The sequence below is a fragment of the Aphelocoma coerulescens genome, chromosome 10 (assembly GCF_041296385.1).
Source record: "Aphelocoma coerulescens isolate FSJ_1873_10779 chromosome 10, UR_Acoe_1.0, whole genome shotgun sequence".
Classification (NCBI taxonomy): domain Eukaryota; kingdom Metazoa; phylum Chordata; class Aves; order Passeriformes; family Corvidae; genus Aphelocoma; species Aphelocoma coerulescens.
Window position 1 is genome coordinate 1,448,111 of NC_091024.1, and position 16,959 is coordinate 1,465,069.

Below are 16,959 nucleotides of genomic sequence, written 5' to 3' on the forward strand. Positions count from 1 at the left end.
TTTTTGTGCCTTCAAATTGCTTGCTGTTGCACTACACTGCTCTTTCTCCGGAGATAAAACGTCCTTGCCTTTTACATAGAATAATTCTATTTTTGGCTCCAATATATTAAGAATGGCATGAAAAATAACCACGTCTATGCTCTGGGGATGTACAAAATTCCATGAGAAAGCAAGCAATTGGGACCCCAAGGGTAGCTGATCTGAAGATGCCCTGAAAATGAGATGGCTGACAGAAAATGGGAAGGGGGAAGTAATTCTGCTACACCAGGCCAGGGTGAACAAACTCCAGAGAACCCACACCAGGATGCAGCAGGTGTCCAGCTGCTGCTGACCAAGTGGTCATGGCTGTGTGAGCTGAGCTCCGAGGAGGGGGTCAGCAGCCCCAGCCCTGCAGAGCTGTGCCAGCCACGCTGCTCGGATGCTCCCCTCCGTGGGACGGGGCTCTCTGCGGTGTGAGCAGCACAACTGTCACTCACTCTGCTTGTGGGGCTTTGGGCTTGGCTTTTAAACACAGGCAAAAGCCCTGACAACAGCACTGGGTCTGCTCTGCTTGCACTGAGTGCCCTGACACAGTGAGAGGGCTGGGTGGGCTGGGTAACACCTGACAGGGTGTGTGGAAGTGCGGAGAGGCCAAGGGAAGGGGGGCGGGGGGGAAGGCAGGCTCTTGAAGCTTGATTTCAGTTAATGGCATCCGTGTATCTGGCAAATGAGGGAGATACTTTTTTATGGACAGAGTGTGCCATTGTTTTCCTAATTTGGTACTTGGTTGCTTGACCACTTGGTTTTGAACTAAGAAGGTGATGGGTGGAAGGGGAATAAACCAATGCCAGATATCAGGCACAACTTGGAAAAACATACTGTTGGTCCCTAAATAAAAACCCCAGAGGAGATGTTAATTTCCACACTTAATTCCAGCCAGGCTTCCCAACTCTGTTTATACCAGAGAACAAATTCAAACGAGGGGAAGGTGAAGAGGACAATAATGGCAAGCAATGTCTGAGAGCAGCACACTTTCCTAAGGCAGGAGCAGACACTGCAGACTGATCACAACACGTTTAGCACTATTAATGAAACAAGGTTTCCTTGGCCTTTTGCATAGACTGTTTATTGTCTAATTTTTATTCTCTGTGCATGTGTTTTGGGGGAGTCAGCTAAATTTAAAAAGTATTTTGAAGATGCTGATTAGTGCTCACAACTCTGGAAGGGGAGGGCTTACAGGTTATAGCCCATTTGGAGCAGCTGTTTGACAGTGCACAGAGAGGCACAGCTGTGGCTGCCTTACAGCTGGAAGGGTAGGACTGGGATGTGTCACTCAGCAAACAAAAGATGTCAAACCTGCTCCAGCATGAGAGCCTGGTAGGGGCATAAGGGAGCTTCCAGTGAGGCTTATCCTGTGATGGATTGATGTTCCTTAACAGATTAAACAACAAAAAAAAACCAACAAAAACCCCAAACCCCAATCCTCCCCCTCAAAAAACCCTCAACAAACCAAACAAAACTCCCTAACCAAACAGAAAATCTCACTAAAAACCCCAATCCAAAACTACTGCTGGAAGTGGCTCTGCAGGTGTCTAAGTCTATTACTAAAGAAATGGTTTCCTGAACCCTCCCCTTGAGTCATGCTTAGTTATATTGTCTGTGTCACAGAATCATTACTTACAAGGTATGTGGGTGCTGCTTGTCTCTGTGTGTTTATCACAGCTTTCACTCCCTCCATGAATGCAAAGGCCTGGATTTGTAAAGGCATCTAATTTATCACTGACTGCAGTCCAAGATTTTAGCTCCTATCCTGAGAATGTGCAGGAGGTAAAAAAGGACTTAAACAGATCCAGAAGAGTTGCTGCAACTTGTGAAGTCTTTTGGGGTAAAGCAAATGCTCTGCATTAATTCATGGCTCCCACTGCCAGTGGCCCTCCTTGTGCCTTCCAGAGCAAGCATCCCCTGCTCCCTCTGCCCCAGTGCTGTGTCCCATTGCAGGGTGGAGACAGCACCAGCATTTCTGAGCCAGGTGTTGAACTGTTACAGTAGGTTTCAGGTGCAGATCCAAGCTCCACTGTGGCAGTGAGGGTTTTGTGGCTGCTTGAAGCAGTTTTGTTTCACCCAGCCCCAATTAGCTGTTGATTGTGCTGCAGCTTTACGAGCCCAGCACAAAACCAGATGGGAATGCTGCTTGTGCAAGTTCATAAAAGACCTAAGACCATCCTTCCTTTCTGAGCAAGAGCTGCTGATAATATCAGTTTCCGAATTATGCCTGCTCTGGTTTCTTTTAACTCATTTGAAGGTTTTTTTGTTGGTTTTTTTTTCACCATTTCCTTACAGACTTCTAACAGACAATCCCACTGTGGCTTTGCTGAAACAAACCCCACGTGCTATTTGATTATAACCACCAGGACTGATAGTGCAGAATCCACCTACAGCGAGTTTAGTTCAGTGGTATAGCTGTAAATGAACTAGTGGTGTTACAAGTTTAAAAGAGAACATTTATTTTTAAATGTCATTGGCTTCTCCTTGCTGGCAAGCAGAGACCAGTAAGTTCCTTTTCCTTGCAGTTTAGGGGTTTTTTCCCCTTCTTCAACCGAGAGGAGATTAAGCCTGAGCTATACTGAAATAGCTGCCCACATATGAGCACTGGAGCTCTGCACAGCTCTACAGGAAAATCGAACCTCAGTGTGTCAATATCCTCCAGGGTGAAACCAGGGCCTTGTTTTCTGTCTGAAAGCACTAGGAAAGGATTTGTCGACAACAGCAAAGATGAAACTGAAAAGACAGAAGACATGAATATTTAGAAGGAAGGAGAGTTTGCTGTTTAGTGTTGTTCCCCAAAGAGGACAACAAAACTAGAAGAGTCTCCATGTACTTATTGCTTTAAACAATGCTTTACTGTTTGCCTGGTTATTCAAAAGAAAAGACATTTTTACAGTTGCAGAATGTTAGGCTGTGTAGAATCCTTGAGTAACTTTTTTTTCCCCAATTTTTTTTCCTTCCCCCTGTCCCTAGAGAAGGATTAGCTGCTGGGGAGATGGCCAACCCAGATTCTGAATGGAAAACTCCTGACCAAAGGAAAAAATTAATGCTGGTCAGTGCAGCTGGGATTCATCACACTCTCCATCTCTCACAACTTTTTGTGCATCTTGATTGGGGATTTATTGGTAGGAACGTGTTGCCTTATGCCTCAGATATGATCTATAACCCTGTTTTCCTTGAAAATGAAGTCTGATTTGGACTTTAATATATCCTTTGGGTGATCTGCTCTGCACTGCTTGTCTACAGTGTCAGGTCAAGCATCTGATCAAGCTGCACAAAGTAGTAGGAATGGATATGTGATGACTTCCACCCCTGTGGAAAAACACGACACAGGCTAAAATATCTATCTATTCCACATGAACCAGACCACCTGCTGTATTCTCCATACTTGTCCTCTGCAGTCCTGCCATAAAGAATGACCACTGTGGAAACCTTAGTCTAGGCCAATGAAGCTGAGCCTTACAGTACAAGCAAAAGGTTATTTCCTTTGGAAGGACAGAACACCTGGGAAGGCAGAACTGCAGGTCAATTCTGTTCCTTCCCAGTTCAAAATCTGTACAAATAATATCTGCCAAAACTTACAGTGTCTTAGTGTCTTACACCAATGAAAGAAAAAGTCCTGAATTTATACTTGGGGAAAAAACAAGCAGGAGAAACTTGACCACAAATGATGGTTTCCTTGTTATGGATTTAAACTAAACTGCTAAGCATGGCATCAATATCTTCACAGTGAGGAGACTGACCCAAGCAGCACAAATAACAGCTGACAGTCAGAGCTCCTGCAGAGGATAAACACTAATGGAGATAATCTGGTTTTGTGCTTTTACCTTGTTCGCTGTGTGTATGCATACTGCAAAACACATCATGCCAGGAGGAAAACACTGATAACAGGGATGCTTTTGCTGTCATCAGTCTCTAATAACACTGTAACAGCAGTGGCTGTAACCACCCATGGTGCTGAAGTCACTCTGAGTACAACTCTTTATTTCAGGAAAGCAGAAATGGAAAAGATGCTGGGAAAGTACTGAAATGGTCAGGACAGTTCTTAGAAGGTCTGTTTCATTATTCTGAGGCATGTGAGTAACAGCAAGGTGTGTGGGGGTATATATATATATACATGGATGTATGTATGCACATGTATCCTCATTATATAACAGTGCAGCTCCAAGGAGTCAGGACTGAATTTGCATAGGAAAAACCCAAAAATCACTGCCTTTGCATTACCTGAAGAAAAGCCTGACAGGACAAACCTCAGCAAAGAGCACAGACAGACAGAAGGTGCCATCGCTCGTGGTTCCGGAGGCGCACGGAGCCGATCTGCCGAGAGCAGCCGGGGGGGCGAAGCAGAAATGAACCCCCTGAATGCAGCAGCAGTGTTGGTCTCTGCAGAGAGGCTCCACAAGGACTGAATCTGGCCCAGGCTGATTCCCAGAGAGAGGAACGCAGCACAGCCCACACGCTGTTGCCATCTCGCTGCTCCAGCTGCCAGCAGAGCTGCTGCCTTCGGCTCCGGCTGCCGCGAATGCAGTGACAGTCCCACGGTTCTGAGACGCTGTGCTCGGCAACAGAAACCCATTCCACCCACACACCTTGATGCCATGAAGATTTCTGCCTTTTCTTTTATACCCCTGTTACACCTTTTTACAACTTCTGTATTCTCAGTGCTTTTTGCCTACATTCTTGGACTTGTTTGTCAAGCTGAGAGACTCAACATTTTAGAAGCTTCGTAGCCAGAGATCAGTGTGCCCCAGAGCCCAAGGTCCTCTCCAGAACACATTCTGTAAACCAAGATAGAACCATCCAGGGGAAGGTTCCTTGGGGAGGGGGGCTCACTTGAGCCTCTCATTGGGGAATCTTTGATAGATCTGCTAATTAGTAACACCTATAATGTGATACCCAATGTTGGGGAGGGGGGGACACAGAGACTCAGCAGGGTGCATCTCGGTGCGTGTGACCTGTACGTGTACACCTAAGGATCCTTAGAATAAATACCAAGGTAAAATCCCTTTTCCCCTTCTAACTGTGTATGACTCTTGATTTTAAGACCAGGAAAAGGCATCAACCTGACACTTCTGAAGGGAGCTTGGTCAATGCAGCCCTTTCTCTATCTTGAGCATGAATTTTTAGAATATCTGTGGTACCTGCTGAAGAAGCAGAGGCACTGGCCTGTTACTTCTCCTTCTGGAGCCATTCTAAGCATAGGCACCTTCTTGAGGCTGACCTAGAAAGCTTCCAAAGGTGAGCTTAGACCCATCTTATCTCCCCTGGAATTGACATGGTATTCCAAGCCTGAACACCCTGTGGAACATTCTCTGATAGACCAGCAGCCACCTGAGGGAGAATACTGCTAACTTTCCTCTCGCTGCTTTGTAGGACTTGGTGTGTCCTTCTTTCCTAGAGAATTAATCTTGCATTTCTTAGTCCTGCTCGAGGGCTCTACTGGGTTCAGTGCTCTTTCTGCCCAAAGAAATGTGACAAAATCCACTTCTTGCCCAGCTCTCATCAGTTCTGTAAGAAAAAACTGGATTTTGCCCAATCTGATGTTTCCCATTCAACTTTTTATACAATGAGGAAAAGTGTTAATTCCTTTCTTGAAGAGGGATTTGAGCAGTTCTGGCACGTTCTGCTGCAGACGGGCAATGCCCAGAGAGGACTTTGCCAGGCAGGGATAGGCCAGAGAGTGGGATGTCTAACAAGCCCTATCACAGACTTGTCTAGAGAACTGGGATTCCCATGCTCCTGCTTTTGCAGGGCTCAGATTTCCCTGTAACAAGGTCTGTCTGTAGTTCCTGCTCGTGCTCCTGCCATTGCCATAGCATAAGCCAGGGACATTCACATCTAAATACACACAAGGAATGAGCAGAAAGCAGAGAGCCTTTGATCAAATGAGACATTTCTGTGCTTTTAAAGGGAGACAGGAGCCTTAAAAATGAATGACTGTGTATGTGTCATTCATTGCTATTATTTCATAAACCCAAATAATCTCGAGATTCCTGTGGGTTTGCACCAGAAAGCCTAGAGAGTGATAATGCAGTGTTTGTGCTCTGAATATAGGTATTGCTCACAGGGAACAAACTGCTGGCAGGAGCACTTCAATAAGCTCTATCATCAAGCTGAATGATACTCTAAAATAATTATTTAACCTTTACTAACAGTCATTATTAATTTGATGAAGTTTCCCAGGATGCTTTAAGCCAAAAGAGAGAATGTTTGCAGTCCTCTGCATAGAGACATCACACATTACATATTCAACAGGAAAGGTCTGGAAGAGGAGCCCTTTTGTTCTTATTTCCTTTTAACCAGTGCTAATCTGAGCTGCTAGTCTCATGCTGTTAAGCCCTACACTTCCATATAGCTGAAGCCTCCCTTGGCAAATAACTGAGCAGCAATTTAACCCAGTGGGTCTCACCTTAGAGAAGCTGGGTTTGCTGCCAGAGAGAGCTGGCCCGCTTTTCTTTTTTAGTATTTTTTTTCCCTTTTCCCCACCCAAGTCTATTCAAATAGTTTCTTTTGCAGCAATCTGTTCTCTTCCTCTGGGCCTGACGCTGTTGCTGAGGTCCCCTTGGCATGGTGCTATTCAGGCCTGCCTGTGCTCATCTGCATTTCCTCAGCTTCTGGCAGCACTGGTCCCTCCCTGCCCACAGGTCTCTCAAGGTTTGTTTCAGGAGCAGCACGTCCCCATCAGTCAGCTGTCTGTCCTTTCTTCAAGCCTAAAGCCAGAAGATGGTTTGCCACTTGCCCCTTTTCAATATTTTCTCCCCAAATACTAAATACTCTCATGCTTACAGAGAAAGCACACGCAGCAGCTTTACCCTTCTGGCTTGCTTAACAACCAATGCAAAATACGCCTGTGATAAAATTGCATTTTCTTATGGCAAATGGGCTCCCCAGTGAGCCTCTCAGACTCACTCCCACTGTGTGAACCCTCATTAAGTGCAGCCCAGTGGTGGTAGCATAATGTTGCTTCAGTGGACATTTGTCTGACTTTAATATACAAAGAAATCGCTTGTGGAAAGCTTCTATCAAAGAAATAAAACTCCAGATACCAGAACTCTGCCTCTTACCTAGTGAGAGACAGCCTATAAATCCAAGCAGCACGTTGGAGGTTGCAAGATTTCTGACAAATGGAAAGAGTGGGGTAAAAATGAGGAAGTCAGCTGTTGCTGTGTGTGTTCTGGTCCCATGTTCATGCTCCTGGCTGGCTGATGCATCTTCTTCTTGGAACTCACACAAAGGATGCATCCTGAGACAGCAGCTGAAGAGAGATTTGTATCCAGTGACTTTTGGTTAAGTGAGGCCATTAATGCTCTGAACACAAATCTATCAATGTGATGATATGCCACGATTTATTCAGGGCAGCACTGAGTTTCTTAATCGAGATGGTCATAATAGCCATACTGCTTTGTAAACTGCTCACATGGAGCCTGATGAATCTCCTTTACAATCTGATGGGTCTGGTTTGTAAAATTCTAGAGATGCTTGACAATTGTACAGCAATCTGCTTTAATCCAGAATAAAACTCGGTCCAACACGACAAAAGGAATGTAGCATATTTCAATATTCTAGAAGTGTCTTACTCTGGATATTCCTCTAAGGGTTTCTTCCAGTATCATTTAATTGCTTTCTTATTTTACACTTACTCATAAAAGTCCTTTATTTTACAACTAATGAAACTATATGCTTTTGGAGGCAGCTTTCCCCTTCATTTTCTTTCCGAAGAAATTTACAAAAATTGAAATGTATCGCCAAGATGTTGTGGTAAGAAAAAGTTATCTAGAAATCTGCTCAGATAAACTACAGAAAACAAAATGTTTAAAGGAAATACTTGCCCTTTTTTTCTTCACAAAGGTGGAGAAAATACTGCCTTGTGGAGGAGCATTTGCTGTATGGGGCTCTGCCTCTGAAATAGCTGCAGATCCTAAGGTTGCATATGAACAAGATTTAGGACTCCATTCTGCTTCCTGTTGCACAGATAAGAATTCTTTTGCTATATTCAGAGTTTCATGAACGAAAGTTTTTACTGATCTCAATGATAATGGCCTGAATGGGCCAAGTAAATTTATGATGTTGTGTATGATGACACAGAGCTTGTTTTTCCATGACGTACTTAGGTTTGACTCCAAACATTTCTCATCCAAAACTGACTTAACCTCCAGCAGGTCCTCTCTCCCAATTCTTTTAGAGGGAACTCACTATTTAAAGGGGATGTATCCCAACCAGCCATATGTGGTTTTGGATGCACTTCATCCCGTTTCTCAGAATGCTTTGTCTCTGTACGGGACACTGGGTGTTGTTGTTCTGAATTCCCACAGCTACCAGAGAATAACCCTGCACTGCACAGTGGCTACAGCCTGCATTAGCCCCCTGAATTCAAAAAGTATGTCTGTCTCAGGTTCTCATCCTCCTCACTGGGCAGTGAACCAGCAAATGAAGAGGACTATTTTCTGACTTCTTTTAGTTATGTTTATTTTTCACTATGACAACTTCACAGGGAACAAGCTGAAATCTTACAGTGTCTGCTCTTGCCTCATTCTCCCTTTGTTTATTTTTTTTCTCACCACAAAAGAATAGAAATCATCTGGAGTACGGGGATATAAATTATTTGTGTCAATGGCTAGATTTAGGAGTGACTTTTAACAGCATTATCTTTACATTGCTTCAGAAGTGAAGAGACCACAGGCACAGGTCAGCAAAGCAGTAAATAAAAAAAACAGCTTCAGAGATAAGAATGGAGAAACATGTGCAGTGGATGTTTAAAAACCCCAGAAGTTTTGAAATATAATAGGCTAATTCTGCCAAACTCTCATGATTTATAAGATCTCTGAAACTCTTAGTTCCATGTTATTTCTTGGCTGTCATTTTTATGACATAGGCTGGTTAATGTACTTTGGTTAAATATGGGCAACTATAACCACACTGTTCTTCAAGCCCTGCTTGTGCAATCTTTCCCCCTTTCTTTGTCGTACAAGGAAAATGGACTTTCATCTTCAAAGGTTTACGTGGGTCCTTTAAAAGATTCTGTGAAAAAAGTTTCCTCCGATTCCTTGCAGAGTTTGCAACATCACAATGCAGCACTCTCATGAGAGTCCCAGAGTAAAGCTGCTGGGTCTGCTTTCCCTAGCTGAGATGTGCAGAAATGAACTGAGCTACCTAAGTGTAAATGGAGCAGAGTAACCCTCTGGAGCTCCTGTAACAAACTGCCAGGGGTTGGTAACACCAAAGCCAGCTCCACGTAGAAATATAAAATCCTTATCCTTTGAACAGCTGCCATAAGGAGCCTTTTCTCCTCGGTTAGTCCTGACTACCCCACTGGAGTGGGAAGAAGTGAATGAAAAGACGTTTCCATTGCCAGAGAACAGCTCTCGGAACAGTGCTTTTCAGCAGTACCCTGATTAGAATGGCTGCAGGCTCAGGGGACTCCCTGTTGCCAGCCTTGGCACCTTGCTGATTTTCAGCACTATTTGTTACTTTTTTTAAACCCACAGCCAGTTGAAACTAATGAAAACACGCTTCTTTAACAGCCAGGGATTTCGCAGCCAAGGCTGCTTAAACTTACTAATGTAAATAGCTTTGTCATTTTACAGGGTATGCTCTGAGTTAAATGAACAGACCTTACTGGGAAATTGAATTTAAAAAATATTGATTTCCCCCCTTCCTCATATCTTTCCAAATATGTCCTAAATTTTTGCCAGTTCTAAGGTGACCCTGTTCATGCAACCTAATGTTTAATAGCTATATTGAATAATATCCCAAAGGTGAGTCAGAGCATGGCTGAAATTTGCACTGAAGTCATAGAAAAACATAACCCCTGAATCAAAGAGAATCTGTGGTCTTTCCTATATCTCTGTCCCAAGGTACAGAACCAGCCTCTGAACCCATTTGCTTTTCTTAAAAATAAGGAGCTAAATCCTCTGGTGTAGACCAGCACAGCTCCACCTGCACTGACAAACTCGTCCAGTTCTACACCCCGTGAGGGAGCACTCCTCTCATCAGATTTGTTTTGAATAGGTTGACTGAAGAACAATAACCACTCTGCACCTAATGAGACTTAAGACTGGACAAATGCTATGGCTGTATCTACTTATGCAGTTGAGAACAGGGAAAATTACAAGTTCTGGACTGTTTCTAGCATTGCTATAAGATGGAATTATTAATCTGTTTTGACAGAAAATGTTGGCTGGTTGAAATATTGTTGGAAGTGCGTGTATTTTTTCTAAAATTCCTTGTGATTTCCTGTAAGTATCCCAGGCTGTCAGCCCTTTCTCCTTGTGTCTGCTGTTTGAGTTAGCTTTGCTGCACAGATTTTGGCTGAAAAAGTGAATTGTTCCCCCGTGCAATAGGGAATCCAGCTCAGTGCTCCTCTTCAGACTAACAGAGCTGATACTGACCTTGGTCATGCACACTTGGTGTCCTTTTGGAAAAAAATCCCAGACAAAACCATCAAAACAAACCAAAACCACCACCAAATGTATAAATAAATTTATGCATAGACATGTTACACACACATACTTTTTTTTCAGGAGATTTTTTATTCTCAATGTAAACACAGCACCACTAGATTCTGCAGTGCAAGGACTGCCTCTTAATCAAGTCTAATCTTGCATACACTTATGTAGATTTCCCTAATGATAATTTCATCTCTCTGATACCATAGGACTGACAACACTAATTGTTTCAGCATTTATTATAACCTACTGTCCAAAGCCTTTGTCATTTCATTGGACAGCAAATGCATTTATTGTGATACCCTACTTCTAAAATACACAACAGAAGAATTATTGTTGTCATAAAATGTTCTAAATATATGAAGCATGGAGGGAACAACCCTATTTCTCATACTTGAAGGGTTAACTCACATACTTTGGGAGCACTGTCGCTTATTAAAAAATTATTTATGAGTTGAATTGTATCACTTCTAAACGCATAAAGAGTTGGGATGGCTTCCAGCAATTACTAAAGAAGCCAGCCAAGTGATGCTTTCCAATTAAATCAGGCTGAGCTGATTTTTTTTTTTTAACTTCTCTGCGTCCTGTGTTCTTGCTTCTGTTTTTTCATGGTTCAAACAGACGAAGCATTAACCTCGTGCAAGTGGAGTCTCACACGTCTCCTCTCCAGCATCCTTTCATGTGCTGCTGAGCAGTACGAGTCTCTCTGTAGGTACCCACCACATGAAAGGTGTCTTTCTTGTCCATACAAGTGCTGCTGCTGGTGCTTCAGTCCTGGCTTTTATTTAGAACCAGTTGTTATACAAAACTTCAAAGCTTGTAACTTCTGATAGCTTATTTATATTTGTGATGTTCAATCTTTGATAACGGCTGTGTTAAAAAACCTGAGTAAAGTGTGCAGAGCTGAAAGCACTGACTTCCATGGCAGTGCCTGTGCAGTTCAGATTATACAAAGAGACAGATGAAAGTCCATGATGTCTAATTTATCAGCAGGGAAATAAAGACAAATTAATTAAAAAGAAAAATGCTGAATTTAAAAAAAAAAAAAAAAATCACTAAGCCCTAAAGTACTCCCTTTCCTCCTTGTACTGGATGAAGCTCAGATGTTTACAGGGAGGTCATGCACCACTACTCACATGTGGTATCGTGCTGGTACCAGCTCTTGACAGAGAAAAAATTCCACAGCTCTCCACAGGTTTATTTCCTGGGTGAAGCATATTACAGAAAGTTACATATCTAGGCTGAGTCCTGGACTGTAGACCTGGAGGACTTACCCAGACCAGAGAAACCCAGGAACTTTTTCCAAGATGTCTGTGAGAAAGGTAATTATGAAAACCTAGTGAAGTCTATAGAAGCCTAAATTTACTGGAAGCACTCTGAACCGAAAAAACGTTATGTAATCTGCAAAATTAAACAGAACATTGAAAACACTGCAGCAGACGATTGAGTGCTCACTCCTTGGGAGTGCCTGCTCCCTTCCATAGCTGGCTACAGTCATTGCTGCTGCAGAGTTCACTTTGTTCTGTGCTGAAGAAATATGTCAGCTCCAGAGTACATAGGACCTGCCTTTATTGCTGGGATTGGAAGTTTGCCACTCCCAGATCTAATCAGAATTGTTTATTTTTTCCAGCACTCTGGAGTAGATAACAAGCTCGTTTGGGTATCTGGCATATTTATTTAGCTCTGTTACAGGTTCATCTACTCACCCATGACCGTTTACAAGATTTAAACAAAGGTTTCTCCTCGATTAGTGCTGGAAAATGAAACCAGCTTGTATAACTTGGAAAAATGATTTAAAATGATGGAAATTACTCTTGTGAGAGGCAGACAGAAATAGCCCAACACAAGTGCATTCTGCAGTTGCCAGTTGAAACAGCAGCCTATTTTGTGCTGTGCCTTTTTCTGATTCATTTCTAGGCTTGTTCTCTAAAAAGAATCTACAGTTACTGGGGCTGAACTGCTGCTTTCTGTCAAGTGGAAACTGAGTGGCTGTTCCATAGCCTTTTTCCAAAAGCTTCCTTTGAAAGCTGGAACACTGGAGTACAGAGCTCTGCCAGAGCCTGCCACTGGGAATGCAGGAATGCAGTCCTTGCCCAGTGTCTGTAGGTCCTGCCAGCTCCTCCCTTTCTGCTGTGACAATTCAGATGCTGCAGTAGTGGCTATCGCTGCCCATGCCACACACAGGAATTTCAGCCAGAGAATTTGGGAAGCCAAATCAGTTTGTCACATGTCTGCATCTCCACTGGCCTTTCCAAGAGCATCCCAGAAACGATGTGCAGCAGTCCTGCAGGCAGAGCACACTCTCCTTCCCACAGAGTGGAATTACCCTGCCACGCTACCCCTCTGTTAAGGGATTGGCACTTACAGACCTGTCTGTGGTTTTCAGTAAAGATTTCTTTGGGTTGGTTTCAGGAGCTCAAGTTTTCTGGGCATGGAAATACCACCTGTATTGGCGCTGCAACCATCTCTGCGTGGGAGACAATACAACAGCAGCTCGTGCTGGGAACGTCTCCTGCTGACAGAATTCAGGCAGTGAGTGATGTGCCCTGGGTAGGGTTCCTGACCACGTGCAGAATACCCCTGCCTTTCTTTTACCTTGCACAGCCAGTGCACTGGGACTGCTGGGGAATGCAGCCCTGAGGAGCAAGCCAGAAGAGAGATGGTCTGTGAGGCACCAGCCAAAGAGCACTCACAGGACTGGGGATGAGTTTGTCATTATCAAAGTTGAGCCACTCCAACTCATGGCTGGTTTCACTCACAGACTAGTCCCATTATAAAAATGTAAAGCCACTCTGCCAGGCCCAGGTAGGGCTGTCAGTCCCTCAAGTAACATCCCTCACAATCAAATGATGCTTTAGATTTGGGAATCGGCAACAAAACTCACCATCCCACTGAATTACACACCTCACTACATTTTCACAATGCCATCCAAAGAGTAACCAAACACTGAAGTACTTATTTATGTACTTCAAACACAATAGCCTTAAAAAGATTTCTGTGGAATGTCCACGGTGCTTCTGAAAACTATTCTCACAAGCCAGCAAGCTTCTGTGAAACTCTTACCAGCCACGATCAACCATGGACAATCTTTCATGGCTAGAATTGAAGATTTTCTCAATACTGTATTATCTGGGGGCAATAGGATGTATAAAGAATCCCTGGAGAACTCTTCAGACTGCTTAAGACCAACACAAGCCTTCAGCAATATACATTCTTTAGGTCCTTATTGAAGTGCATCTTATGGGTATCTTTTTTACCCATATGAATTTCACAGTCTGAGCTGGGATCGACAGATGAGTGGGAGAAAGGGAAGTTTTATCCCACTTTCACCCCCACTTCTGCTCAGTTCATTCATTTCATTATGTGCTCCTTGGCTGCACAGTGTATCCTCCTCTCCTGGGTCAGGCTGCATCCACCCCTGCTCTAACCTCTTTCTGTCCCTGTGAGTTGTTCAGCTCATGTCCAAAATAGCGCTGGGCTGCTCCAGAAACGACCATAGCTTCTCCTCTGGGGCACAGCCAGCGTGGCCTCAGCCAAAATATTTATTTACAATACATCTCAAAAGCCCTCTGACATCCCAATCAGTAGTAAAATGAAATAAACATTGATTTCTTACAAGATATATGAATCTTTCTACCGTGAGGGAGAGGAAGGAAAATAGAGGCTTTAGAGACAATCAGAGTAATAACTTTTGAATCCTAGTCTGGAAATAGCAACACACACAAAAATAGACATATTTTTCACATATAAAAATCTAAAATGTATTTTTCTACATTTTTATAATTTGAAAGCATATAATACAAAGCATATAATTCTCAAAGCATAATGAACACAAACATCTTTTTGTTTGCAGAGTGTGTCCTGCCTAATAAACCATTACACAAAGCATTTTGGCTCTTATAAATAGCTACTAAAATGAAGGCTGTCTAACAGAGCACAGATCGAGATGGTTATTAATGTTAACACTCAGCACCTAGATAGTCTGTCAGTCTCTGCTCAGTAACAACTGAGAAGTTCATTGCACTTGTCTTAGAAATGTCTCTCCATAACATCCATACTTGGAAAAGAAACATGAAAAGACGCTGAAACAAATTATTCTTTCCCTCTCCAAGCAGAACTCAACAAAATTGGGTATTATCTAAAATTGTACAAAGAAAAAAAAATGTTTCCACTGCAATCAGTTCCTGAGGTATTTAAAATTCTCTTACTTGCCTTAGTTAAAAAACAGTATCACTGCTACCTCAAATTTGCTATGAAGAGAATGACAGATCTGTCCTGAGCTTCAAATATCAGGCACTTGTTCATTGTTCTTTCCTAATGAAACACCAAATTTTCACTCCTGTTTGGAAATCAAATGACAAAATCGTTTGACTACAGCTGGGTACAACAAAGGCACTAATTAGAAACTTCCCTGGCAAATGACACAGCCAAGACTCTTTCTGTTCAAGATGTTTACCCCTGTTTGGGTAAATGAGAAATACAGAAGACAAGGATAATCAGCTATTTTTGTGTATCCTAAACATTTTTAGTCCAAATAACTTGTACCTGGTTCTATTTTTCTAATTTCCACATAAAATTATAACTTCAAATCTTTTAGAAAATCCCAGTATCATCTTCTCCTTCCCACCTTCTCCTAAGCTGTAAACCTTGTCTACTATACATGTTATCCATGTCAGAAAAACAAATCCCTCTGGTTTTAATTTATCCAATCACATCATCTTTGGTTTTGTACCCATCAGATTTCACACTCAAGCTGAGAATTTTCATTAAGGTCTGCAAAAGGACAGATTTTGGGACACAGCTAATCACGATTCCTTTATTCTACCCGTGTATTACAAACCACTCCAGCAAATGCAAACTTTCCAAAGCTTTTTACCATTTGAACATTTTGATTTAGAACGAATCCTCAGCTTGTCAGTTGTGTTGGTTTGTGCTTTTACACATAAACGGTATCTCTTTCTTCTCATGGTAGGGATCCCACTTCACACATCGGCTAATTAACTACAATTTACACTGAAGTAGGAATGATTGCTCGCTGTAATGCTGCTGTTTCTTAGCAACCATGAAAGATATGGTAAGGGATGTGAGACAGAGACCCAAATAACATCATTTCCAGATTGAGAACTTCCACCTAGACTAACCTACGAGTGGGACAGTAAATTAATTTCAAATTTCTATTTGCCTACTTCAGTGCTACGTCCCTTGCAGGCTCTTAACAGTGTGATTTTCACAGTCCATGATGGCACTCAAGCATTTAACTTCCCCAGAGCTGATGATACCTGCTAGCTACTCCAAAAAACTTTTAAGTTTTAATTAGAAAAATATTTTCCTACATTCTTCCCACGTAATGACTTATGTCTAGCAGTAATTCCTCACTTGATGGGAGTTCTACCAAAGTAAAGCAACAAGGTTAGGCCTTGCTTCAATGTTACACAATAAGCAAAAATCTATTTTATTAGCAGCAAATTGGTAATTATGTTTTTTCCCCCATAATCCTAATAAGGTATTTTGAGCATTTCAATTGCCTTACTCCAATCTAAAGAGAATTATTTTATATTGACCAAATTTACACTGCAAGTAAAACAATTCTGTCAAAGCTTTTCCAAAATACTGACAGAATTTAAAAAGTCTGACCACTAAAAGTCCAATTAAAAATCAAATTCCTTTAATATGTGATGAATCTTTTTATGACTTGCTATGTAGTTCTACTCTGTGATTGCTACTTGCATTTGATGATGTCAATAGTGCAGATTTAATTTTTATTCTCGCAGAAATGGAAGATTGGTTTCTGTGATCCTATTTATATTCTGCTTTTGAACAGAGGAATGACTGAAGTAGGAAGCCAAAAAGCAGACTTTGAAGTACCACAGTGAGGACAAAAATTGATGGCTCAAAATAAGATGAGCCATGCAGCCACATTTTGGGTTGTACACCCGAGGCACACAGAACGCGCGGTCACGGCACACACAGTGGTAGCAGCGCTTCTGGCAGCCCCTGGCAGCTGGGAGAGCTCCAGCTGGGAGGGATGGGCTCTCATGGGTCACCTGAGGGCCACAACCCCTCCCAGGACGCAAAACTTCAATGTCTGCACCTCACCTGGCACAGAGGGCAGAACAGGGCTGCCAGGAGGCAACGTGGGCATCTGGCAGCCCTTCTGCAGGGGCACCTTCCCAGCAGAGAGCCCTGGGAAGGGCTGTGTCCCCATGGCACCAGGTGCTCCCCATCAGCAGAGCCAGGGCTGCACTGACCAGCTGCACCTGGCCTTGAATGGGAGAGGCAGGGGAGGGGGCTATTCCTGCAGGGAAGGCAGGAGGGCAAGGTGGTTGTGGGAGGCTGGAACGTGGGGCATGCAGCTTGTGAGGTGAGTGTGCAGCTCCTGGGTGCTGCTGGCTCTTGCTCTTCCTGCTTGGGGCTGCTTGTTGTGAGAAGTTGTTCTGCTGGTATTACAACGTGCTCAGTTGTTGTCTGGGGCTTTGCTGCTGTGAGACAT

The 16,959-nt window shown here is 43.0% G+C and overlaps 2 protein-coding genes across 5 annotated transcripts in view; one reads left to right on the top strand and one right to left on the bottom strand.

Moving 5' to 3' along the window:
* Positions 1-16,959, bottom strand: part of TNFAIP8L3 (TNF alpha induced protein 8 like 3) — a 46,587-nt gene that overhangs the window by 11,846 nt on the left and 17,782 nt on the right. The window contains exon 1 of one of the 2 annotated variants that reach the window (XM_069025577.1): positions 7,089-7,419. The exons of the other annotated variant lie outside the window; for it this stretch is intronic. Within the exon in view, the coding sequence (XP_068881678.1) occupies positions 7,089-7,266 (178 nt within the window). The 5' untranslated portion in view covers positions 7,267-7,419. Of the gene's footprint in view, positions 1-7,088; positions 7,420-16,959 lie in introns of those variants that run through there. 2 annotated transcript variants of the gene reach the window in all.
* Positions 16,776-16,959, top strand: part of GLDN (gliomedin) — a 96,354-nt gene continuing 96,170 nt past the window's right edge. For 2 of the 3 annotated variants that reach the window (XM_069025570.1, XM_069025571.1), the window contains exon 1: positions 16,778-16,830. The gene's annotated coding sequence lies outside the window, so the exon portion shown is untranslated. Of the gene's footprint in view, positions 16,831-16,959 lie in introns of all 3 variants that reach the window. The other variant, XM_069025573.1, reaches the window with a different exon arrangement.